The sequence below is a fragment of the Haemaphysalis longicornis genome, unplaced genomic scaffold (assembly GCF_048455015.1).
Source record: "Haemaphysalis longicornis isolate Haplotype H1 unplaced genomic scaffold, Haemaphysalis longicornis Haplotype H1 scaffold_6, whole genome shotgun sequence".
Taxonomy (NCBI): Eukaryota; Metazoa; Arthropoda; class Arachnida; order Ixodida; family Ixodidae; genus Haemaphysalis; species Haemaphysalis longicornis.
In genome coordinates, this window is record NW_027526407.1 from 60,499,051 (window position 1) to 60,526,322 (window position 27,272).

At 45.2% G+C, this 27,272-nt stretch overlaps 1 protein-coding gene across 1 annotated transcript; it reads left to right on the plus strand.

The window, feature by feature from the left end:
• The first annotated feature begins 152 nt into the window (after positions 1-152).
• On the plus strand, positions 153-26,924 carry Dera (deoxyribose-phosphate aldolase). The gene is made up of 7 exons (XM_077674502.1): positions 153-372; positions 441-538; positions 604-751; positions 5,652-5,888; positions 12,136-12,264; positions 13,596-13,708; positions 25,853-26,924. Exons 1-7 carry the CDS (start codon positions 342-344, stop codon positions 26,057-26,059), a joined length of 963 nt encoding a protein of 320 aa, XP_077530628.1. The 5' UTR covers positions 153-341; the 3' UTR covers positions 26,060-26,924.
• The last annotated feature ends 348 nt before the right edge of the window (positions 26,925-27,272 follow it).

Genomic DNA, 27,272 nt, shown 5'->3' on the forward strand with positions numbered 1-27,272 from the left:
ATATCGACCAATTAAAAAAAGTGATAAAGCTGCGTCATCTGTTGGAAGTTTCCTCAGTTCTCATAAATATGTTACTCCCACCACGGGAAGGTGGCGGCACAGTTTACGCGCGCAGTTTACAACTCTCGAGCGACGTGGTGTGTAGGGTCAGTGCCTCCTCTAGGCACTCTGTGGTAGTGGATTGCGAGATCGTTAGATTGCACCCCGACGCTGCACGTATTTCTTATCATAACGCTTATCGCGTCTCCTGCTCCTTTCAAAGAATCCGGGAGCCCGGAAAAGGACGTCGCGTGTATTCAGAATCGCCCCGTTTCGAGGAAAGTTGAACTCTTGGCACAACAATGGGAGCTCGAAACAACGGGCGCAAGTTTGGTAAGCTGGCCAGCCCTCACTTTCCCAAGTAGCTCATCTTATTCATTAAATGTTTCCACTTTCTACAGATCCTGATCTGTACGCCGGTGTAGAAGTCAATTTGCCTGCTGTCTTGGAACGAGTGTCGTTCGTGGGGTCGCGTCGATGTGTCAAGAACACCTACCAGGTATGGTGGACGCTAATAAGTTTTGGTATTTCGTTTGTTTAACTAAGAAACGAACTTGATTTCAGGCCGGCTGGCTGCTACGCGCCATCACGTGTATAGATCTCACCACGCTTTCGGGAGATGACACCTTCAGCAACGTCTACCGGCTGTGCTCCAAGGCTGCCCATCCGCTTAGAGACGACATCCTCGACAAACTTGGCGTCCCCAAGGAAGGTAATCGACTTTTGTGAACTGAAGTGTCTGCCTTCGAGGATTCGCATGTTTATTTACCGGTCTAATGCACCCGGTGGTCGTAAGCTCGCACGTACGATTTACGTTTGTTTCAAGTACTCGTGAATAGTGTACTGTGCACAGTCCAGCTTCAAAGATGTAGTAGCCGGCTTTCATAAGTTATCTCTAGCGAGCTGTTTTTTGAACACGTGTTGAGTTTTGATGCTGTTCGCATTATATGAAGCGAGGGATTGCTGTACCATAGTCAGTTACAAAGCAGGCATTGGCTGCACGTTGAACATCTTCATCTCTTACAACTGCTTGTTTCGATTTCTGCACAGGCCATTTAACTGGAGATGTGTAATATTTTTGTGGAACTGACAATTTTATTTGCAATCCGTTTTGTTTTTCCTGACTGCAGTTTACAATCGCAAATACTTGAGTTTGAATGGCATCGGTGCCGCCGGCGATGTGTCGTATGTGAGGTGCTGTCTCAGTACCTGAAACATTGGCTTGGCTAGTGTTGGATTTGGCTTTGCATTTAATATATTCCGAATACGCTGCCGCTGCCAGGAACAAGGGACATGTGTATTTCTAATTCACTGGCATGTTCAGGCATGCCATACACTGTTCGAAGGCAGTCCGAGATAGGTATTGTGAGATGGGCAATGAGGCAGGTCAGGGAGGAAAATACTATGCCGCTGCATTATTGAAGGGACACTGGAGGCAACTAGTTTGGTTCAGACGAAACTTCGACTGCTCTGTAACTCTCTCAGCATTTATTTGTCAGTGAAAGATGCTTTAATAGCTGAGAAATTTCTAATTTAACAACGCAGTTCTGTGCCTCATTTCTTTTGCACCATTTCATGACATTGCGCCTGATGCAAACAGCACCCGGCGCGGTGGCTCAGTGGCTAAGGCGTTGCGCTGCTGAGCACGAGGTCGCGGGTTCAATTCCCGGTCGCGGCGGTCGCTTTTCTGATGGAGGCGAAAAGCAAAAATGCCCGTGTGTACGAGATTTCGGCACACGTTAAAGATCCCCAGGTGGTCAAAATTAATCCGGAGCCCTCCACTACGGCGCGCCTCATCGCCTGCGTTGCGTCGGCGCGTTAAACCCCACAATCAATCAATCAAATCAATCAATCTGATGCAAACAGCAATCAGGAGGGAGTGAGACAGCGTTGTGGCTTAGCAGGCGCACTGCAACCTACTTAGTGAAGCATTGTGGCCACAGTAGCCACCAGTCGTGCTTGCGGTGCATACGGCAAAACGACTTGCCTGCCCTACTCATTTGTGGATGCTGCTTTGTGCACACCAATCTTGGTTCAGCTTGGGGCACTTGTGAAGCTTTCGTCAATGGTGGCGAAATGTGGATGCTCTCTGTCCAATTATTATTTTGGGTACGTCTAAGACGGCAGAATGGTGTAGCTCTGACAGAATGGGGGTACTAAAAAACAAATGGTGGCCTCACTGGTTTTATTGTCGGAGTAAAAACACATTCTGCTCTTCCGAACTGGCTGCCGTAAATGTGACGGCGCTTCGAGAAAGTGGAGATAACAGGCATGTCACTACGCTGAACCTGCAGGCAGTGGCGTAACTAAGGGGGGGCAAGGGGGTACAAGTGCCCCGGGCGCCACTTGGGAGGGGGCGCCGAGCCGAGTCCTCCCAACATGTGCCCGAGGGAAAAAAGCGGCACCGGGTTACCGTATGTCACCGCAGCGGGGCGGCAGTGCTGCAAAAGTCGCTGTTGAAGAGAGCGCCAGTTGGGCTAGTTGGCGCGACATTGCAGCAAAAGAATAGTGCTGAGGAAGACAAGGACGACAAGAGGGGCTCGCACATGGGGCGCAATGTCGGGGATGCACACGGGGCGCTAGCACCCCGCCAACCTCCCGGCATAGTACCCCGTATGTGACCCCCTCTGTCCGTCCTTGTCTCCCTCAGCACTATCCTTTTGCTGCAATGTGGCTGTTCAAGCAGTTTATTTACTTTCTGCTTTCCTTACTGCTTTCCCTGTCACGAAGCAGTGCCACCGATGTGTGAATGCTTTGGTACAGAGTCCAGGAGGCAACCCCAGATGATATACAGTGTGTGTGCGTGCTGCATGTATGCATGTGCTTTCTGTTTTCGTTTGTATTCGAGAAGCAGGCAGTGGGGTAAAGTGTGTGTGTGTGCACCCTTACAATTAGATTAATTCTTTGCAGGTATTCTTAAAACGCCAGGTGAACCACAGGCAGTAGATTTTAGGGATCCTCTTTTATATTCACACCAAACCATTATGGTCGTGTTCCATCAAAAACGATACACGCCGCGAATGCTCAGTGGAAGGCGTTGCGCTCCTGAGCTTGCGCGGTTGCGTTCTATTTCTATTTGCTGCCGCAGCGGTTCCATTTCCTGCCGCAGCCCCGAGCTAGCACATTAAGATGGCTAGGTTCCGCTGTCTCACCCTTCGAAAGACGCACCTCATTGTTTTCTTTCCGTCGACTCATGGCCGGGCTACAGGGGCGGCACCCGCCGCTCTAGCCCTGCCGTGGCCGACGCTGGTGCTTTCGTGACTCCGCCCGCGAATTACAGGTAACGGATGGCAGAATCTCTTGTTTCACTCTTTGTAGAGCCACATGTGTGAATCCAAGTGACGTTGCATGGGCAGTTGTTGTGGGTGTCGTTTAAGGCTTTGCTTTCCAACCACCTTCACAGCATGGATTGGAGCCAATTTTTTTTCTTGGCAACTTGCTGACGATGAGCATGAGCACCGGCGTCACAAATGGCAGTGATATGCGACGAGGAGACCACAGGGATTGCCGTAATGAGTTTGTTTAACGCATCATTACCATTAATAAACAATGTGGGCATAGTATGTAGATATGAAGTTTGCAATAAATCATTTGAGAAATAGATTTTATGGTCCTATTTTACGTAAAGCGAGACGAAAACCGGTGGCCGACAAGGTCCATTTCTTCTTTCACTTTTCTTTCGAACCTTGCGGACTTCTGGGGTATGGTACGATGAATACATATGCTAAGACGGCTATAGTCCACTGTAGAGAACAATCAATCAAAAAATCACTCATTCGCTTTCCAAAAACAGCCAGATGGCCTTCTTTCAACATAGATGACGACTACAATAATAATAATAATAATATGGTGGTGATGATGATGATGACGACAATCACTATCATTACTATCATGAGGGGCGCGAAAATATATTTGCCATGGGTGCCATCCTATCTAGTTACGCCACTGCCTGCAGGTACGTACTATTGCAACCATCTGCGGCACCATGCCTCAGCAGCTTGTGAAACTTGGCAAAGCTTAAATTATACTTCTACACTACAGGTTCCTGTAGTTATGTGCATTTTTTTAGCCTCGAAAAGGCAAGTGCAACTATAGTCTGTAGTTGAATCCTACTACTATAACAGCAGCTCTGTGTTCCTCTCTGTGGTTTGAAATCCAGGTTCATTAAGGCTTGTTATGCAGGTGATTCAGTGACCATTCATTGCGTCACGATTGAAAACTGTGGCAAATATTTCACCAAGAACTTCAATGACGATTGGTTGGAACGTAATTAAAATTAGGATTATGACAAGGTTAATAAAGGTGTTGAAAATAGCCTTTCTGCAAAACTGCATCACATTGCTTTGTGCAAACATTGTTTCTATTTCAACTGTGTGCAGTGCTCATATACATAGCATGTGCTGAATTGTTTGCAAACAGACAAAAAAAAACAGTGGTGGCAGTACATGCTTCAACTTCAGGGTGGGCATCGATTTGTTTTGTACTTGTCAAGCTTTTGACACTCTTGGCTTGGGTGCCTGCAATGTTTTTGTTCTGGGTACACAGCTAAGCCCTGTTTTGGTTCATTCGAAAGGTTGAGTCGTTAGAACCATACTGACAGCACTTTTGACGTACTCTTCGCTCAAATAAGCTATATCATTAGGGGTTAAGGGAATGGCAATGCGACCCACTAGCTCATTTCCCGCAGCAGAACCTATGATGTCATATGAGCCCAGCTGTGCAATTGGCTGAAACCGGCAAAAGCAAATGCAATTTAGGCTCTCTTATAAGCTTGCCAAACGAGCTGTTCGCGCCTAAATGCAATGCATATCCATTTTACAGCAGTAAGGATGGTGTGGTAAACAATGAAAGTTACGAGAATGCACGTAAATATAAAAGTACGAATGCGCACTGCTGTTGGTACTGGGTGCACTATGCTTGTTTTAGCTGCACTGCAGTTCGACGCTTTGGAGTTGTCTTACACGATGTTGGCCGACTGGCGTAAGCGACGTTGCCTTACGTGACCCTGTTTGTCAAGAATACCCCATGTTTCACGAAGCGATTACTTTCTACCGTAACAAAAACAAGCCAGGTGTAAATACGGTCAAAAACAAAGCAACGGTGGAGTGCTGAGTATGCTAGCACCACCTGGGAGGTTTGACGACACCAAGGCTGCAGAGCCGAATGGCGCAGTGGAAGTTTGTTTGTGTACGTGCCGTTATGACTTCATTGTAGATGTCACCAAAACACACGATTTGGCGGGAGAATCAAAATTTTAACCTAAATTAATTCATTTCTCAGTGAATACGGCATGATTCGCTGCTGCACAAGAGCTGGGGACTCTATATAACACGAAGTCTTTCAAATGAAACAAACTTGTATTTTGTCTTCATGGCTCCGATAATTCGCTATATCAGTGTCTGTTATAACGAGGTTCAACTGTATTTCTTCCAATTTTGCAGTTAAAAGAACTTCTTGTATGGCTGAAATGGAGCTGGGTGAGCTGCCAAAGGCTAGCTCATGGAAGTTGAACAAAGTTGGTTCTTCACTTTATGGCCCCTTTAACAATATTTTGCCAAAGCATACGTGAACTTAATTATGACATGCTACACTTTGACATGCGTGCTTCCCAGATGTCACGACCGGCGCAGTTTGCGTCTACCCTGCTAGAGTGGCCGACTGCGTCAAGGCGTTTGAGAAGATTCAGCCGCCCAGGAAGATCCCCATCGCGGCCGTGGCTACGGGATTTCCGGCCGGCCAGTACGCCTTGCCTTCTAGGCTGCAGGAAATTGAGTATGCTGTGCAGAGTGGAGCCAGCGAAATCGACATCGTCATCAACCGTTCGGCGGCGCTGACAGGAGATTGGGAGAGTAAGCCGGTGTTTCTTCTCCGAAAAACTTCTGAACAGTGCTCGAAAAATTTAGAGATGTTTCACGTGTGTGAAGATGGAATACCAGTGAAGGTGTATTGGTGTATTGGGTTCAATTCTCGGCCGCGGTGGCCGCTTTTCTGATGGAGGCTAAAAACAAAAACGCCTGTGTGTTCAAGATTTCGGTGCACGTTAAAGATCCCCAGGTGGTCAAAATCAATCCGGATCCTTCCACTACTGTGCACCTCATTGCTTCGTTGCGTCAGGGCATTATACCCTCCAATCAATCAATCAATCAATCAGTGTATTGGTGGATACCTATATTGAATTATGTTTGGCGACTTACTGTATTGACCAAATAAAAACACACCGACATATGTTTGAGATTTTGGTGCAAGTTAGAGAGCCCAAGGTGGTCAAAATTAATCCGGAGCCCTCCACTACGGTGTGTGGCATCGTCTGTGTAGCGTCGGCGCATTTAACCTCACAATCAATCAATCACACACACATATCTTTTCTTGAATTAAATCTAAATTAATTCTCGCATAATTTGTTTTGGGATAGTTCAATAAAACGAGTTATCAAGCTGTTATCTGTAACCATGCCGTTATCTGCAACAAGCTGTTATCGGTAACCATGCGCCCTCTGTGGATGGGCATGTATTGATAGCAGACAGGAATTCTGTAAGGTTTACAACCTCACTGTAAAGTAACCAGTCATGACTGATAAACAAAACCTAATATAATGATATGGTCTTCCGAGCGGCCAATTTCAGTACGATTTTTTTTTTTCAAGATAACTACGGCAGATTAAGAGCTACGGAGCATTTTTCACTAGTGCTGGAGTGAGCGTGTCCTATTATTTGTTGATGGGACTTGATAGATACGCAATTTTGCTTAGAATCTAGCGCAAGACGGAGCTTTGCTGTAAAACACTACACAGGGGTTCTGTGCAAAAGTTTGTCCTGAATGGCTTTAGTTCACACTACTGGATTTCCTGGTGCTTAACTCTTTCGTTACCATGCTTATTCGAATCGATCACCGGTGATCGATGCTTTATATTGCCGATTTCAACATGTCTGAATCATTTCTCGTACACCTAATGCACCCGAATAGTTAGTCTAGGCACTGCACTTCGAGAATCAGTGTAAATTTTCCTTCTCCAGCGAGATTGAGATTTTTGGCGGCATTTTTTGCGAGCTGAGGTGCGCGTGTTTTTGCGAAAGTGGGCGTGGCTTCTGCACTTGACAAAAACATCATGCTGCTTGTGGCTATGCTGCATTACTGTCACATTTTTTTTTTGATCAAAGGCTCCTAGCATGTGAAATACCAAATTTTGTTGTCAGCTTTGTAATTCAACAGCATTGAGAGGTGATAATTACCTGAAAAGGGCGCCAGCAGTTTACTTGTGACCTTTGGATTGGAGAAAGGGCAGATTTATTCTGCCAAAGCGTGTTTCTGAAGGTTCGCATATCTGGCAAGTGGACCTGGAATTTTGAGCCCGTTTGTAGCAGTTTTAGTTTCGTTTTTGAGTTGCGGAATTCATATTTGGCGCTACTACACGGTTACCCAACTGCAAGCAAATTGGCCATGGTGCCTCCGTCACCCCCTACTATTACTCGAAACAAGCATGCCGCTCGTGCTTCCACTTCACCGACGCCTTACTTCTGCGACACCAGCTTCAGCTAAAAGTCAAAAGGTAACACCAAGTCGTCAAGTATTAGTTCAGACAAGGAGAGCATTTCCAATCGGCCTTGAACGTCACCAGCTGTTCAAGGGCCAGTTTTGTTTCGGTATGTGGTTATTTCCGGAGTTCTAGTATTGCTTCTTAGTAGAACTGTCTATTCTGACAAAGTCTCCAGCAGCCTTGATATTGTTTCGTTTAAAAATGTCAGGTGGCACTGCAATGTAGGAGGCTCGTAGTGCTGAAATCTCTTCATTGTGTGACAGCTGCTTGCTCAAAGCTTGCTGGGCATGATTCTGGCGCATCGCACCTTATTTCTGCAAGCAGGGCTACCCAAGCGAGTCAGAAGATGATAATAAACCGCAAATGGAAGTTTTGACTGATAAGTGATCATCAGAACATCAACAAGCATTTACCAAAAAGTTTGGCTTTCAACTCCAGACGGATTTCTTCGCATCGCCTGCTTTCCCCCAATTCTGTGCTGGCCGTAATCATTGACAAGGTGTTTTTACATCACGTGAGGACTAATGGGTGCCTCTGATAATGCCAAGCCAGTGGATTTCTTCCGTAGAACCACCCAAAACTGCGCATTTTGAAATTGAGGTTGGGCTTCACCACAAGGCGCGGGCACCACGCATAACATTTTTTTTTTTATCGTTCCGCGCAACTAATTTTCTAGAACAGGTTCTCAAAACGCTTTCCTACAAAATGTACATTTTAATTTTTTCTGCTACTGATGGGTTGTTATAGACAACTTCCTTTTTTGTGTTTTTTTCGATTCCTGGAGAAAAATTCTGAATTAGATAATTTTTTCACAATCATTATAAAAGTGGTGTTGTCGGAAAGGGCGTTCAGTCATCTGCATATTATGTTGCTGCATTATGTGTCTAACCAATATGTTTAACAAAAAAAAATGTTTTCTTAGACCCCTTAAAATCGGTTAATTTCCCGGGGCAATGAAAGAGTTAACTCTTTTGTTACCGCAGGAAATTGACCAATTTTGAAGGGTCTAACAAAACATTTTTTTTGTGCTATACATATTGGTTAGGCACACATTGCAGTGACATAAAATGCAGATTATTCCACGCGCTTTTCAACGACACCAGTTTTAATATTGTTTTCCTTAATAATGATTCCGAAAAAAATTATCGAATTCGAAATTTTTGTCCACGTTTCGAAGAAAATAAGAAAAAAGTAAGTTGTGTATAATAAACCACCAGTAGTAGAAAAAATTTAGAATATACATTTTGTAGGTAGACATTTCAAAAACCCATCCTAGAAAAAAAATTGAGTTGTGCTGTACAATTTGTCAGATATAAAAGAAAATGTTAGCCCGCGTGGTGCCAGTGCCATGTGGTGAAGCCCAACCTCTATTTCAAGTTTTGCTATTTTGGATAGTTCTCTAAAAGAAATCTGGTGGTTTTACATTATTAAAGGCCCAAATTGACCTCCACGTGATGTAAAAACACCTTGTCAATGATTATGACCGGCACAATATTGAAGGCCAGCAAGCGATGTGAAAAAATCCGCTTGGAGTTGAGAACCAAACTTTTTGGTAAATGCTTGTTGATGTTCTGATGATCACTTATCAGTCAAAACTTTCATTTGCGGTTTATTATCATGTTCTGACTCACTATGGTAGCCCTGCTTGCAGGAATAAGACACGATGCGCTAGAATCATGCCCAGCAAGCTTTCACCAAGCCACCGTCGGGCTGTAAAGCGAGTTCAGCACTACGAGCCTACTGCATTGCAGCGCCACCTAACAATTTCGAAGAGAAATGAATACAAGGCTGTTGGAGAGTTTGTCAGAATAGACAGTACTACTAAGAAGCGACACTAGACCTCCGGAAATACCCTCGTATGAAACCAAAACTGGCCGGTGAACAGCTGGCGGTGTTCAAGGCCAATTGGAAGCGTTCTCTTCATCTGAACTGATACCCGACGACTTGGTATTATCGTTTGACTTTCAACGGAAGCTCTTATCGCAGAAGCAAGGCGTAGATAAAGTGAAAGCGCGAGCGGCATGCTTGTTTTGAGGAGCAGTAGCGGGCAACGGAGGCACCATGGCAAATGAGCTTGTAGTTGGGTAACTGCGTAGTAGCGCCAAATATGAATTTCGCAATGCGAAAACGAAACTGAAACTGCTGGAAACTGGTTGAAAATGTTAGGCACACTTGCTAGACATGCGGGGGACCATCAGAAATAAGCTTTGGGAGAATAAAGCTGCCCTTTGTCCGAACCAAAGATCATTAGTGAATAGCTGGGGCCATTTTCAAGTAATTATCACCTCTCAACGCTGTCGGATTACAGAGCTGACCGCATTATTTGGTATTTGACTTGCCAGGAGTTTTTTGACAAAAAAAAATTATGGTAATGCAGCCTAACCACGACCTGCATCCTTTTTTCCCAAGTGCAGCAGCCACGCCCCCTTCCTCAAAAACACACGCACCTCAGCTTGCAAAAAACGCCACCAAAAATCTCAATGTCGTCGGAGCGGGAAAATTTAAACTGATTCTAAAAGGGCAGTGCCTAGACTAACCACTGACCGCATTAGCTGTACGAGAAACGACTACAACATGTCGAAATAGGCAATATAAATCGTCAATCACCGGTGATCGATTTGAATAGGCGTGGAAACGAAAGAGTTAAGTCACCCTTGGGTATTTTGTGTTCGTTAAAGTAACTGTCGGTACAAAAATACTGATATGCAAGCTACGACACATTGTTTGCATGCAGTTTTCTATGATGCAAATTGAAACCGTATGGCAACGCAAGCAGAAAGGGCCTTGGAAAAAAAAGGTCCATAATAGGGCTTTTGGTAAATGCGTGCAAGTGGTTGTTTTGGTGTTAGGCAAAGACAAAGAATTGCATGGCGTGTGTGCAACATCACGTCAAAATACGACAGGGAATTTTTTGTTGGCACTTCTATGATACCATAAGGGTAAACGGAATTTCGGATAAATGAGTTGAAAACTGAAAAAGGAAAAATGACACCACTTTCCCGTGAGGGAACCCTGAGTTGATGCGAAGCATCTCGGAGGTTCCGAAACGTTCAAGGAGCCATGAAGAGAAAACACAAGTTTGGTTCATTCAGAAGATTGCCTCGTCAGAATCATACTGACACCACTTTTAACGTAAACTTCGCTCAAATAAGCTACATAATTAGGAAAAAAGGGAATGGCCATGCAACCCACTAGCTCATTTCCCGCAACAGAACCTATGATGTCATTCGAGCCAGTTCTGCGATTGGCGGAGGCCGGCAAAAGTAAACGCAAATTAGGCAGAGCTTACCAGCTTGCCGAACGAGCTATTTGCGCTTAAATTTAGGGCACATTCTTTTTAAAGCCGTAAGAATGGTAGTAAGTGTAAGTTACGAAAGCACATGTAAGCATAGAAGTACCGCTCCATACTGCTGTTGTTGGTACTGCGCGCACTATGCTTGTTTAGCTGCACAGAACTGCGGGGCTTTGGGGTTGTCTCAGACGACACTGGCCGATTGATTGAAGCGACGGTGTCTTACGTGAACATATTTGTCGAGCGAGCACTATGTTTCACGAAACCATTTTCTCCTAGAACGAAAAAAAGGCAGAAAGCGACACTCCACGGTATGGTGGCGCCATCTAGGTACAGTAACGTAAACAAACGCGTGAATACCTCAGTGCCTGCACTAACGTACAGGGTGAAGACACCCTTTGAACGGTCCCGTGCCGCTGCAGTTGGGTCAACGTGCACAACTCGTCGTTATCGTTTCCCACGAGACCCAGCAACGCGAAACAGATAAGATAATTCAAACTTCGCCAGTTAACCCCGTTGCGGCGATAATTTTAGTGCGGTTTTGATACAATGACTTGTTTCGTCAGCGAGCGAGTGGACCAAAATGGTGGCGCCAGCGCATACGTGTCTCCACCCTGTACGGCGGATGCGTGAATCAAGGGACCCTAGGCTGCAGAGCGGTCGGTTCCTGTGATGTCATTTGGGACCACGAAAACGCACGATTGAGCGGGAAAATCAAAATTTTTACCTAAATTGATTAATTTCTCAGTGAATAAAGCATCGTTTGCATTTGGAAAAGCGCTGGGGGCACTATAAAACACGAAATCTTTCGAATAACACAAACTTGCATTTTGTCTTCATGGCTCCTTTCACGAGATTGGGTATCCAAATAACGGAAAATGACGGAACTCCGGACGGCGCAGCGTGACTCAACCGAAGCAGCAACTGAGGGAGTGGCGCGCGGACCGGGTTTATTATATAGAGCAGATGGAGTGGAGAGGAGATGAGAGAGGAGATGCGCATGCGTGCTCATCGTGCAGCTGCGGTGATGAGTAGCGCGCGCGCTATCGCACAGCTGGCGTGGAGAGGGGGAGAGGAGGGGCAGCGCACGCGCTATCGCATAGCTGGCGTGGAGAGAGGGAGAGGAGGAGAAGCGCGCGTGCTATCGCACAGCTGGTTGGGAGAGGGGGAGAGGTGCGGACGGACAGACGGACGACAGAGCCGAGAGCAAGAGATGCTTTGCATCTAAAAGAAATCTTGGGGTTGTATGCAAAGTGTCCCGTTCTTGCAGCCGTCTACAACGAGGTCTGTGCCATGAAGAAAGCTTGTGGGGAAGCCCACCTGAAGACAATCCTTGCCACTGGAGAGCTGGGGTCCCTTCGGAATGTCTACACTGCCAGCATGGTCTGCATGATGGCAGGTGAGGACTTCATTCATCCATTTGTTTGTTTGTTTATTTAGAATTACTGCCAATCTTGTGAGAGATCATAGAAGGTGGACAAGAAAGGTGTACAATGAAGTATAAAAAAGCGCCACAGAGTATAATAGCTGGTCCTAAAAGCATAGTAATATAGCAAACAGTAATAAGAAATACTGACAGAATGGTTTCAGTAACCATGTTGTGCATATTACACACTGACGTGAAACTAATTGTGTACAATAACCACTAAAACAAAGTGGCACAGCTTTCCTGGCTGAAAAAGTTTACTGTCAGTTGATTTTTTAAGCAACACGTAGAAGTATGAAATAAATTGTACTGTACAAAACTGATAGGTCAGAATAACACAAAAAAAACATGATGATGTAGTGCCAGATGCTAAGTAGTGCTAAATAAAATTAAATTTCCACACATCGTTTTCCCACAAGTTCTAGAAATGTGTTCGTTGAAGTAGCGCTCGCGATTCATGGACTTGGTTTGCTCCATTCTCTTATCGCTAGCGTGAAAAAGGAGTTCTTAAGACAGCCAGTGCGGCAAGGAAATTCAGTGAGTGTACAAGAGTGCTTATTATGCCTACCGCAATTTTGCGCGTATAACCCGCCACTGCATATAATCGACACCCCCAGTTTCAGCCCACCGGAAAAGAAAAAAAAATATCCTCGCATATTGCCCACACATTTGATACAAGAAAAGCTGCACCGAAGCTACTGCTAAAGCAACACATCGCATACTATGTAGGCAGAAAAAGGGCATATTTGGCAAGTAGAATACACTGACTGCAAGGCGAAACTCCCAATTCACTAATAAACTTCAGCTGTTAGAGTGCGCTCGTCCTTGTTTTTCCTTCCTTGTCCTTGTATGTTTTGCGCAATCGCTGCCATGGAAGGCTTAGTCAGTGTTACTGCGTAGGAGCTTCACGGCATAACGCGCATTGCCGTGAAGCTGCACTAAAGGAAAAACTCCGCGTATTATCCGCACCCCTACTTTGCCATGAAATTTTCGCATTTTTTGTGCGGGTTATACGCGCGAAAATATGGTGGGTCGTGTCTGTATGACCGAGGTAAGGTTTTTAGTACTAATGTTCATCTGATTACGAAGCAGTTGGAACATAAACAGTCTTCATGATACACTTCTCTAACCAGACAGGGCAGTGCTCTCATTTTCTTGTGAGTTTTTAAACTACCTAATCTAAAATGTCGGCACGAGTGCACTTTTCTAATAAGCTTTCCTGGCAGAACCACTGGCTGTATTCGTTCAGAAAATGAAATTCTCATTTTTGAAAAGTTGCGAGCCAGTGCTGCGTTGTTGTCCAGGAGCGGACTTCATCAAGACGTCAACCGGAAAGGAAGGGGTCAACGCCATCCTGCCGGTTGGAGTCACCATGGCGAGGGCCATATGGGACTACTACCAGGACACGAAATTCAAGGTTGGTGTTTAATTCCACCCTGCTTGTCTCGAGGTGTAAAGAGCCTTCTTTGAGAGAAAGTGGCCCTGCTACCTTTTTGACGATCAACAAACACAATGTTGTTAGTTCACCGTGTTGCGCTACTTCATTGATTCAGTGTCCAGTGCACTTGTTTTTTTTAAGTGCTTCAGTTTCAACCTTGAAACAACAGCCTGATGTGGAAACGTGGAAGCTGTTTCATGGTAGTAAAGTACGAGCAGCCACTCTGAATTTCGATAGCACTTCCAGCTGCGCCAGAAATTGACCTCTGAAAGCGTGTTGTAATATGGGTTTATATTTCGCAACCGTTCAGGGAATAGGGTTAAATCGTGGAGCAAGGAGAAAAAATGCACTCCAATCACACGATGTGGTGCAAATAGGCAGTGCAACTCTGCAGTAGCTGGCCAACATTTTACTTTCACTAGGCATGCACTATTTTAAATCTGTATTACAGTCTACGCCCGTTACAACGGACCCTCTGAATCCGGAAAAAAACGTCCGCTGTAGCCGAAGTATGCAGGATCCGACGGGGGGGGCGGGGGTGATGATGAGCCCTAAAGTGGGCACTTTGACGATATTGCATATGCATAGTACATACACGTTGTTCTTTCTACACGCCTGCAGCACCTATGCACAGTGTTCGCGCAAGGGCAAAAAATCACGTAAACACCGTTTCCAAAGCTTAGCACCGGCACTTGCAAAAGGCCTCGCGCATGCAGTCAAGCGTGTAAAGACGCATGATAAGCTGAGCAAATGAAGCAAGAATATAACTAGGCGCAATTATTAACCAGCTATAAAACATCAGTCGTGGCCATCTGAATTAGCTAGGCTCTTTTAAATTCCTCCACGACGAGGCAGGTTTTCCCGAAACCGTTCGTCAATCAAACCGGGTCGCTGCCTGACGTTCCCCCGAGGCAGCTTCCACATTTTTAACGATTTTAGTCTGGTGATTGAAACAGCTGTAATGAAATAATCTGATGACGGACAGCTGTTAAATCGGAAGATAGACCAGTTGGACTGTGCACGGTTACCGGCAGATTGCAAACAATGGATGGAAAACAACCCCCCTTCTTGAGGCATTTCTTACCTTTTTCACCGAACGGAACGGGAACGATGGTGTGTGGGAATAATAAAAACCGAACTTCACTGAACCCGAGTTTTTTATTACATAAAAAAACTGACGAGGGCAGACTCGCCTCCGGGTGCACAACTTTGAGTATTCGATAGCCCTGTTTTCAATCTCACCAGAGTTGCGTTTATCAGCAGCGGCCTTGTTCTTGACGGTAGAGCGGACCATCTGCTTAGACAGGCCTGTACTTTTGGCGATGTCGGCCTGTTTTTCCCCATGTTTGACAGCGTTAATTACGCTTAATTTATCCGACAGTGAAATCAGCTACCCTGCCGCTTATGCCACTGGTCGCACAAAAAAAAAAGCCACTGGCACTGGCTTGGCTTGGCTGCGCCAACGACCCGGCTGCCAGCAATGTTGCCAGACATAAGTTTTCTTGCCAAAATAAACAAAAAAAAGTATATCGGGTGCCGGCCCTGCAGAAGTCCGCTATAAACATTCACTCGAAACAATTTTCCCCTAAAATTTAGTCTGTTGTAGCCGATAGTCTGCTCTAGTCGGGTCCGTTATGAGCGGAGTGGACTCCATTTAAAATGCATGGGGACCAGACAAAGCAACAGAAATGGTCTGTTGTAACCGAAAGTCCGTTGTTGCCGGATCCGTTGTAACGAGCGTAGACTGTAATGTGATTTTATAGCAGTTTTACTGCAATACTGTTCACAGATGATTCAGCACACAAACATTTCTTTTGGGATGGCACGTGCATATTTTTATCTTGCACAGTGGCGATTTGTGCTTATGTTTGCTAAAATTCACTTATATTAGTGTGCAGATCACGCAATGGTATCTCAGGGAGAGTACATTGTGAGACCAGTGCAGGAATCTTGGCTTGTAGTTACTGGGTGTGCTTGTTGCACAATCAAAAATGAATGTCTTCAAGGCCTCTTCTTATGGAGTCTTTGGCCAACCCATTTGACATCTTCAAGGAAGCAACAGTGCGAGCGCGGCCTAAATATAGGTTACGTGTGCTCTTGTACATCATCTTCTCAAATGTAGCAGAGAAGCAAATAGAGTACGACCTTGCTGTTGCTTTAGACCCTTTGGGCTGGGGGCAGTCCCAAATCCCATGGTGTTTTGCGTGTGAGGTTTTTTTTGGTGTCTGGGTGTGGTTCTGGCTATGTTTGTTGGATCGGGAAGGGCAGAGCAAGTGGTTGAGGTCATGCAGTTTCATACTACCGTATAATGCGGAATATAGGTCGAGATTTTTTACAGAAAAATTTGCCGAAAAGTCACCCCTCGACCTATATTGCAGTCACTGGCAGTTGTCATCTGGCGGCCGGGAAGCCCATCGAGCCCATCCAAACCCCAAAGGCACCATCGCCACCACCATCAATCGCACGCGACGCCATCTTTGTTTTGTTGCTTCTCTCGCTGTCGGCGAATGTGCGTGCAATTTTCTTCTTGCTCAAAATGAGTTTAGGCACTTGGCGCCAGTTTACAGCAGCATTTAAAAGAAAAGTTGATGGTTTTCCAAGGCCAATGACGTGTCCGCCTTGCGCCAGTTCGGTATCACCAAAAGAAGCGTTGCTAGCGGCATTAGCTGAAGGGGCACCTCTCAGTATGCAACGCTCGGAAAGCCTCGTTTCATGGGCGCTGCTCTGTGCACCTGTGCTGCTGTACAAAGGGGCAAATTTTGTCCGCTAGCGTCGTGCGATGTCTCTACGAATGGATACCCCAAGACGTTTGCTGACCGCCTGCACAGACTGGCTGTCGTTCCGGTCTGCACACGAGTGTCCCATGCTTTGCGCTCGCTTCACGATGACATCATCTTGCGAGTGTTTAAGAAGTGCTGCATAAGCAATTCCCTGGACTGCAACGAGGACAGCGAGCCAGAAGCAGTGGTCCGACGACACTTCAGACAGTTTTAAATGAGTAATCTGAGACGAAACAAGTTATAGTCTCAATAAAACAATTGTTGATACCTAATTTTTTTTTTTGCATTTTTCGGCTACAAGGTAAGGGGGTCGACCTATATTCCGCCTCGACCTACATTCCGCATTATACGGTAGTATATACTCGAGAGACAACTGTTGCTGAAGTGCCTTGCCACCATGTGGGCTGCCATAACAGCTGACAGTGTTCCATTCTGGCTTGGCTTGGGTTGTCAAATGCCTTTTTGTGGCTTGTGGTAACAAAAGCAGCAACAGAGGCAAATTTTTTTTTATTGTTCGGATTTTGTGAAGCTTTTAGAAAATCCCTGTGGGCGAAGCGAGCCTCTTATGAGCCATACTTTTATATGAATGAAACAGCTTTAAACACACAATTACAAAACATTACTGTGGGCTAGCATATGCATGGGTGAGACAGCTGCACTTGTTTCGCAGTTTTAATACGCTTCTGTTTTGGCAGGCTGCTGCTGCAAAAGCATGAAAATTACGAAAATTATGCCAAACTGCTCCAAAACAGCCTGAAAGGCAATGATTTCAGCCCTTGCATCGGTTTCGATGGGGAGAAAGGCTGAGTTGACATCAGGGTTTTCCAAGCAGCCCAAGTGGTGGTGTTTTTTGTGAGGACGGGGTGGTGATCATCTCGGTATCACTAGGTCAGCTGTACCCTCGTTTTCTTCTGCCTTCCGGTCACCGCTCTTATCGTCACTCACAAACGCACAAACAACAGAAAAAAGGAGACTGCGAAACGAAGCAAACGAGAGCTTCTAAAGCTTGATTGACTCTCCGGCTGCATTCGCTGAAACAGCTTTCCCGATTGGGCGTCACTATGGCAACAAAAAGCATGGCTGCTGGGCAAAGCGGATGCTGCGTACTGTAAAGGTCCGAAAGAATGCCCACCCAAACTACAGATATATCAAGTGAAGAATAGGGAATGGGCGAACTTTCGGGTCAGTTTGAGAAAAACTACAAAAAAGTGGCTGCACTGCCAACCAAAACTGCGGAGATATCAAGAAAAAATACGAGACGTTTCAGAACAAGTGCGGAAATGACAAATAAGTGACCACATCAACACATGAATAGGTGATTCGCGTTTATTTTGTTCACTCATTCACGCTAAAGCCATCGATTTTAGGGGGTGGGTAATCTTTGGGGTCTTTTAGTAGTAGTAGTAGTAGACGCACAACCAACCAACGTGCCAACGTGCCCAGGACGCTACCCTTATTAAGTTCCTTTACCATCTGTGGCCGATAAATGTTATACTACTACTACTACTACTACTACTACTACAACATTTATCGGCCACAGATGGTAAAGGAACTTAATAAGGGTAGCGTCCTGGGCACGTTGGTACTCCATTGTTAAATAAAATGATTGCGCTAAAAAGGGTCTGTGTCTGTCCTCACTCCGTCCGTGTCCCCCTTTTTAGCGCAATCATTTTATTTAACCATGGTAAAGGAGCAGGGGATGATCTGCTGCGTTGGTCTTGAGGTGACCGTCCTCTATGGCTGGGTCTTTTAGTAAATTGAAGGAGGGCATTCTATCGGAACTTCACAGTAGTTTAGACACTCGGAACGCTTCGCTGATCTTTCCCCTGGTTCAGGTTACGCGGTCAGCTGTATTCCTGTTTAGTCATTTATCCATTGTGGTACTGAACAGCGCTGCTAACGCAGGGATACTGTTAAGAATGTGTTCTAGGTTATGGGAAGTTGAATGGGTCGGAAGACGGAGTTCATTGAAAACAACGTGATGCCAACGACTTCACCGTGGGTCGTACTTGAGTGTGAAATGCAGTGTGTGTGTCTACAATTTGGGTTCGTGAAGCGAGCCTTTGCACTCATTGCGATGTTATAAGACGGTCAGTTATAGCTGCGTGTGACATCGAGCTCGCGAGCCTCAGGAATTGAACAGTTAACACACCATAACTTGCGGCGCTGCGATGTGTTTGGGCATGTGTGCCTGGTAGGTCTGGTTGTGCGAGTAATATAATTGATGTATTTGAAATGAAATTTAATGCCAGAAGCGAAGTGGCTAAACATGGCAACCGTACGGAAATTTCGATCGGGGTGAACGTGCACCCCGGGGATGAAATGGCGTGACAACTGCTGCATCGCTTTGTGCAATTCGTAGCGCTGGACTCCTTCGTACAATGCGGTGAGGGATTACAAAAACAATTATTCCATTATTGAAATGGTAAAGAAACACCTTACGATTGCAGCATTTTTCAATTTGAAAATTTTTACAGCATTTTGTGTTGTCTGTGCATAGAGCCTCAATATAATTTAACAAGTTTGCAAAACGATAGTGCACTTCATGCCTTGTGGTACTGTGTTAAAAACACTTTCTCTAAAAGGTTACTTCAGTGCTATGTGCATGCAAACTTATTCAAAAGGGTACTTCTCCTCCAAAGTTGCTACAAAGTTGATTTTTTAAGCTCCTAATACAACGTATTCAGTGTGTAGCTGCTCTCAATCAATGTTATTTTGCTTTGAAGTCGAAATTTTGCTGCTCCAAAAATTGCTCCCAAATCGGTTTTGGATCTTACCCCTGCATACGGGATAACAGGGACCCTTGCTAGCTCCACTAGAGTAAGCAATCCCAGCCTTACTACTAGCCCTAGCCAAATTCAAAGACTCATGCATGGGTTTGAGACCCGCGCACGATAGACAGATTCCGGCTTCAGCGACAAAGTTGAAGCTTGATTGCCTGGTAAGTTGTGGGCATTAAGGAATAGAATAGAATAACTCGCCATCGTTATTCCTGCTGCTCTCGCGCAGCACTGAACTGCGAAGAGACCCTACCCACAACGGATACGAGAGCAAGCAACGGCTCTTGCCACATGTGTACGTTGTCAATCACTTCACAGGGAAGCGATATCTTCCATAGTACAGGGGTTCATTACGTGGACAACCATGATACAAACACTACACTGCACTATGCACCTAGACCCTGGAGCATACACCCGTCAGCGTGTGCCCAGCCCGTCTAAGGGCGGGAGTTAGTGCCTGCCGGCGTTAGAAAACAGAAAATAAAAAAAAACTTACCTTGCATGTAAGCCGAATGAAAAAAGGCACTGGACTGAGACAGGCACTTTATTTTTTGCGGTGCTTGTCGCAGCATGTTCACTGCTTGCTCGCAGGCTGAACTGGAACCGCTTCATAAAACGAGTGACCCGACCTAGCATCACTAAATAAGCTACACTTAACCCGGCCCCTGCTGGCCTTGAACTGAGCCCATGCGTCGCCTCCAATGTTTGCGATCTCCCTTTCCTTCACCTGTATTTTCTCCGTCATCACAGGCATTCCACCCTCTCTTTGCTGCTGGGTAAAGTCAGAGACTTCCTTCTCCACCTCGTGGTGTAGATCTTTCTTGCGTCCTGTGAAGGCCATTTGCTTGGCTACGCAGTTGAAAAGTTTGTTTCACTGCTTCCACCATCGGCGCATGTTCTTCTCATTGACTCCGAAGTTGTGCTGTGCTTGGAGGTTTGAAGTTCTCTCGGCCTCCAAGGCTACCGCTCTTGAAAGCCGCGGTGTAGTGGCATTGCTTGGTTGGCGCCATTGGGCCGTAAAGACGGGCGCTTCTCGAGGTCACACGACGACATATGCAAGCAATCACAGAACGCTCAGAGCTGGATTCACAGCATATAGTTAACAACGTTCAAACAGGCAAAATGGAGCCTGAAAACCGTAGTTTTGAAAACCCATTGAAAACCTGCCAGCTGCAAGCCTGTGGCCGCAAGATGCCGCTGAGTGTCTACCGGTGACATGAAAGCTGCATCCTCGAATCTAAGCCGACTCCTGACTTTTGTAAACAACTTTTTAAACAAAAGCATTGGCCTAGATTCGAGTAAATACGGTATGTACCATGCGCTGCACTTCCAACGGCGGTCTCCCCGGTGGTCTCTCCCACGCGCCCTGAGTCGTCCCCCGTAAGGAGAGGAGGGAGGCGTGTGAGGATCGCTCTCGCCCCACTAAGGAGGAGGGCGTCGTCAGCGCCTCCTCTTTCCGAGCTGAGGGTTTTGTGTTCCCACAAACTACAGGTGACATACCAGTCAACAAGACTTGCTCATGGTCGAGATGGGCTCTGTTCGCTTACTCAGACTGCAGGGAGCCACACCCAGATGTCTGTCATTGTCGCAGCGGGGAGAGCTTTGCCCATACAACCAACGCAGACGGAATCTCTGAGAGCAACATCCCGCGGAGAGACCGCTGTGTTCAGCTTCTCAACTCGGGGGGGGGGGGGGGGGGGGGGAGAGAGGATGTCTCCTTAGGCATTTGGGGGAAGGGCGTTGCAGCAGGGGACAACACGCGAGTCCTCCCCAGTGCTGATGCACGCATGCTTCGCGATGAGCCAAATATGGTGTGCCACACGAGCTGGACATGACACGTTGCCTGCCAAAATGGCAGCCCCCAGCCCGCCCCACATGCGCGGCTGAGACATGGGGAAACGAGGGTCTCCATACATTGTGGTTTTGGCAGCCGCAGGCAACTTTTGAGCTTGTTTGCCCAGTAAGAATGGAATGCCTCTAAGTAGCATTCATTGCCATGCTTGTTTGAGTGCAGCTTGCCTATACATTAGCACCACATTTCCCTTTAGTACTTATCAAAGCAAAAGCTTCCTTTTTGGGACCGATGGCATCCTGTGAAAAAAATTCAGGCATTTTCCCGTCAACAAGTTGGTCGACTGAAAATTCCTGATAAAGTCTTTGGACACACTGCGCATGTGTACAACTGGGCTTCCATTGTACCGTCAAAGCGGTTACTTGAAAATCGTGAAAAAGGAACAGTTGTAGACAAGACAATGCACTCATTGATCATGAAGGAGGAGTGCAATAGTGTACCCTTATCTCATAAACCACGTATCTGTGTTCATTTAGATCATTCGTAGATGTGTTTGCTTAATGCGCGAAAACTTGTTGCGTGGATTCGTTCCTCGTTTGTGACTTGGGTCTCTGAAGGGTTGGCGATCGATCAGACACACTTTCAGTGGAGGTTGGATGCTCTTCTATAGCTTTTGCGCTTATCTCAACTTTCTTTGGGAAGGGATGGTGTCCACTATTGTCCTCTGTCATTGCGGGGATGTTTTTGCTCTAGAGATTGGGTCAGCCGGGTATTTTGGGTATTTTTTGCGGACTGCTTGAAAGTCTTGGATGACTATCAAGGCATGGTGGAAGTTAGGCCTAAACGATGACTACTGCTTTGGAAGCGAGGGGGGTGGTGTCGCAGATTGGAAGCTTGCTGAATGTACCTCAGCCACCATAGCCTTTCGGTGGGCACAGTCCACTCAATCCTTGGGGTCCGCATCATTCAAGGCTTGAACTCTGGCTTGTCGTACTTTGTGGTGAGTTGGGTATTTGTTGATATGGAGAGCGATGATGAGGAATGCTTCTCGCGTGAAGTGCAAGAAACAATGCCATGCAGGGTTTTCTCAGGTTGATTATAGGCAAAGGCACACACATGACAGGCTCCTGACCAGGTGCTTTTAACTTGATGTCAGGCTTGTTTAAGGGGCACACTGCCCTTAGAAACGTTTTTTTTTCTTTCCAACCAATCTTTATAAAACTTTATGGGCTTGTTCAGTTTTTTAGCTCAAATATCCAAATAGTTTTGATGTGAGGCATTTAGTTAGGGATAAATAAAAATATTTCTTGATTGTTCTTGAGAACAATGGCAAAAACTAATCAACAAAAAATTACCTACCAGCAAGGCATGAATACCAGACGTTGTAGAGTAAAATGTGGGAAGCAGTTTTTTGTTTTGCAATTACATACAAGTGTACGTCAATTCTAACATCTAGGTTTGAAGTACTCCTGCTAACAAATTAAAAAGAACGCTAATTATCTACTGAAACACAAAATGCAAAATTTGCTTCCCATGTTGGACGGTTCAAACATTCAGCTTTACGCTGCGAAACAAATTATCTTTCTAGCTGCTCTACATGCTGGGATGTACCTCTCGCAAATTTCCTATTGCTGCAATACCACTTGTGGCGAAAGAGGAGAAAATTATGGAATTTTTTTTATTTTTTCATCGGAATCGGGCCGGTGCAGCTTTTATAAGTACAGGGGTGAGACAGCTGCGCATATTGCGCAGTTTTGATACAAATTTGTTTTCCTCCGCCAGGCTGCTCCAAAAGCTTGAAAATTGCAAAAATTGCGCCAAACTGCTCCAAAACCGTCTGAGAGCCAAGGATTTTATCGCTCCCGCGGCAGTATTCAGTGGGGAAAAATGCTTACTGACGGCATAATTTTTTGGCACCCTCAAGGTGATGCTGTTTGTAAAGGTTTAACTGATTGATCATTCAACACAAAACCCGCATAAAATTGTTCCCGGGATAAGTAGTTTTTCCGAAAGTCACAATGTCGGGTGGCACATGTTATATTCTGTGGGTCTTTAAAGTTTTGCCATCGAAAATCATTGCAAAGTCCTGTAAAAAAATAATAATGTTTACTGAGGCGACAAACTGCTTGTTCAAGTTAATGAAAAAATGGCAATTTTCAGAGCGCTGTATCTCCGGAACGACATTACTGGGCGCTGCCATCTTGGTGTTGTGAAGGTTGGAAAACATGGCCGCCGGGTGAAGCACTTGCTCGTGGTTCAGGCTAGTTCACTCTAGTTCAGGCAGAGCGCTCTTTGCAGATTTCTACCGTGGTTTTTCGTTATGGACGAGGCTGGGTTTACATTTATTCGTTTGGTCTGTTACGGAAATTTGCGCAACTCGAAAGATGGAGTTCGTCAAAAACCACACGGTGCCCGCGAATTCTCCATGTTACAGCATTGAGTGGGAGGTGTGGTGCGTGCTTGAAATGAAATTTCGGAGTCATTGCGGTGTTATAAAACGCTGAGTTACTACTGCCTTTGACAGCGACCTTGCGAGCGGCGGGAATGGGACGATCGACACTGCTCGCCGCAAAATGTTCAAGCAGTGTCCGATAGCGGGACGGGCTATTATTGCACGCTAGTAATATTAGTTAATCTATCTGAAGTAAAATTTAGTGCCAAAAAGGAGGTGGCTAAACATACCAACGTTATTCAAATTGCGATCCTAGTGAACGAGCACCTTAGGGATTGGGGTGCGATGACTGTCACGTCGCTTTGCGCAACTTCTGCCGTGGCTCTACACTTCTGGGTTAAGAGCTGCGTCTGGGATTGCAAAAATAATAATTTAGGCATTCGCATGATAACAAAAAATGCCTTCCGGTTTTTAGTTTTTCAATTCAATATTTTTAACGGCACTCCACGCTATCTATGTGTAGAGCCAAAGAGTTTAAAAATGGTTTGTAAAAAGGAAGTGCAGTTCGTACCTTGTGACACTCTGGTAGAACAAACTTTATTGAAAGGCTATTTCAGTGTTATGTACGTTCAAAACCAATTAAAAGGATAGACAACTGATTTTTGTCGAGTATATATTCTCTATCCCAAATGAAAGGGCATCACCTAAAGCATCTTAACGATAAACGGTTTTGTTCATAATGCCCTCGAACTTTTTAAATCGAAATTTTTAGATCTACGAGCCGTATGTGTCCTCCCAAAACTAATGTTGGCAACCATGACATACAGTAGCGCGGTAAGATACTTTTGTCTGTATGTGAAATGCGAAGTGATATTTAAAAACTCGTCCCCGGCTTAAAAAAAGTGTGAATTGCAGGCTTTCTTATTTTTTTATGTGCTTTTTTTTTTAATTCATCAGTCTATTTTGCACGAAGGCGCCATCTGTTAGGATGGACGATAGATAGAATCTGGCTTCATGTTGTGGGGTCGGAAGTTCGATTCTCCCCGGGCGCATCCGTTTTTTTTTTTTTTTTTTTTTTTTTTTAAGCTGCCGTTGGCGTATTTGAAAACTGCAATCGAATATTTCGGCAGAAGAAATGTCAAAGCTTTTTCAGTGGGTCTGTTTACTGAACACCGCCATTGATTCTGGGCATGGAGGCTCAGTTAGCCACACTGAGAGCAACCCAACGGCAGCAGGCGGTGTGTCTTAAAAATTTTCAAAATAGTGTTTAAAAATACGTATGCAATTTAAACGTTTCAGCAGTTACAGTGGCAGCAAGGATTGCAGGTCACGTGACTGGGACACATAGTGTAGTGTCAAGTTCCGACACTACGAACCGCCACCCTTCCGATTTTAAAAAGTTTGCTGCCGAATTAAAATTATTTCCGTCAATTTGTTTATAAATTGCTTGTGGTTAGCAGGCTATATAAAACGCTGGCTTTCATACGAGCTAGAGAACATATTTGGGACAAAAATCGGTTGTCCATCCCTTTAAAATGTGCAGCCCCCACTCCCCGATTTGCCGAAAATTTGATTTTTTAGGCACCTAAGGTGACATAATAAATGTCGTTAACTGCTCCAAAAGCTGCTCCCAAATCTGAATTCAGCTGTCTCACCCCTGCGTCAGTAATGAGAACACTGCTGAGGTGCTTTTCCATGACACTCAGGGACCTCATCCTTTTTTTGCTTGGCAGAAACTGTCCCTGAGGCGCCCTGATTTTTAGTCCAAATCTTTTTCTACGCTCTCAACTAGTTTTATTCACCACTTTTTACTGACAATCATTGGTCCTATACACCCATTTTACACAACCATCTTTTATCAAAACCATTAAGTGTATAACTCACCTGACACACAACACATTTTTTTTTGGCGCTCTTTGGCCCTGAAGCCCTTGCTCCATTAAACACAATCATCATCATCATCATCATCGTATGCGCCGAGTGCACGACCAGTGGCTTCTGCAGCCACGAAGGTCACTTGATGCATTTTAATCTTCCTGCTGGACCACACCACATTATTACTAGCTTCTTGCAACCGTTGATGTCACGCGAAACGTCATAAAATGGTGCGAGAAATAAAATGCATTTTTGGCTTCGTAATTTCTCTGCAATTAGAGCATCTTTTGCACCGAATAGAAGCCGAGAGGGCTTCGAAGCAGTTGAACTTTTGTCTGAGGCCAACTTGCTATTTGCCTTCAGTGCTCCTTTAAAAAATTCTCTTATCCACATACTTTGCACCGTTTGTGTTGTGTGTTTTTTTGCGTCTGTTTGTGTATCATAAGCCTTAGCAACGCAATTAATTTAAATTAAGACCAACCGTTCCACTCTTCTGACTTCCAGGTTGGCTTCAAGCCAGCCGGTGGCATCAGGACAGCAAAGGACGCCCTCCTGTGGCAGTTCCTGATGAAGGAGGAACTGGGCGACGACTGGCTGCAGCCGGACCTATTTCGCATCGGGGCCAGCGGTCTCCTGGGTGACATCGAGCGGCAGCTGTTCCACCACGTGACAAAGAGATACGCAGCGCTTGCCGAGATGCCTGCCTGCTAACTCTGGCTTGGCGGTTGCCCTAGAACACTGTCGTTTTATTTCCTCACTTGTTCCGCACCTTCTTTTTCAGTTGTTATGCAACGGCAAAACAGAGACTTTAGGTTTGAGTCTTCAGCATGTTTGTTATTTGGCTTGAGCAGTGAAAGTGCCTGACACTTTAATATGATATTCAAAATAAAACGGAAATGCACTGTTTTGAATAGAACGTACTCAACTAATGTGGTGAAAGAGGCCTCTGTCGGAAATACTATTGCGCTTTATGAAAATTGCAATCGAACAAATGCTGATTTTTTTTTTTTTTTTGAATGAGCTTGTCTTAATGAAAGATGCAGTCATGATTGTGGTGAGTTTTTGTGTTTGCCCCAAGTTACAAAAAAGGGGGAATTTCTCATAGATAATAGAATTCCAAGTGAGGCTCAAGTCTAGCAGTCGTTTTCAGCTGTCATTATCTAGCCCCACAGTTGATGCTTATCTTCCATTGATTGAAATGACATGCGATGATCTTGAGGAGTTTGTTCTTGTCTTGTATAAATCATGCTTCTAGTATTCGGACTGGATTTAGCGCTTCCCAAACAGCTAAAAAAGCTTCACCAAGGGTTCTATTTGTTAAGGGGATAGTAGGTTGTCATCTTCAAAAACCCTGTTTTATCGAACTGTTGAGGCATTTCGTCCTTTCTGTAACATGGAACGGTAAAGTTTGATTTACTTCTTGTTATGACCATGTGGCAGCCACTTTACTACTTGGGGCAAACCAACCACTACAGGAGATAGTTAAAAGCAACTATTTTGCATGTTTGTTGCAGTGCACATGCTCATGCTCACAGGGCTGTAAGAGTTTTGAACTTTTGTGAAATCATGTACCTGAATAGGTAATAAATACTTCTGCATTAACTGTGTGCCTCATCTCTTTAGTTAGCCCAGGCTTCTGGACAGGAGGCACTGCTGTGCAATTCAAAGATGCTTACAGTCATGCCTTGCTAGATAAATACTTCTGTTTCCCCGGGAAAATTGTTGGTGATAGTGAACGGAGGTTTGAAAAAAGCACTAATAGTGAGCGTTGCCAAACCACAGCTACCGTTTATTCAAGCAATAACTGAGGGTTCGCACTGACGACTTCGAACGCTGCAACCATTTGAAGCACACATTCAGCTCTTGTTTAATGTTGGAGATCTCTCGATGGCATGCTGATCTGCCTATAGTTTTACAATTAGTC

What these genes read in the sequence shown, in the direction of transcription:
- Dera (XM_077674502.1), top strand. Translation starts at nt 342, where the DNA reads ATGGGAGCTCGAAACAACGGGCGCAAGTTTG. An exon ending in GTGTCAAGAACACCTACCAG is followed by an intron (nt 539 to 603) that starts GTATGGTGGACG and finishes ACTTGATTTCAG; the next exon opens with GCCGGCTGGCTGCTACGCGC. An exon ending in CATGGTCTGCATGATGGCAG is followed by an intron (nt 12,265 to 13,595) that starts GTGAGGACTTCA and finishes GTTGTTGTCCAG; the next exon opens with GAGCGGACTTCATCAAGACG.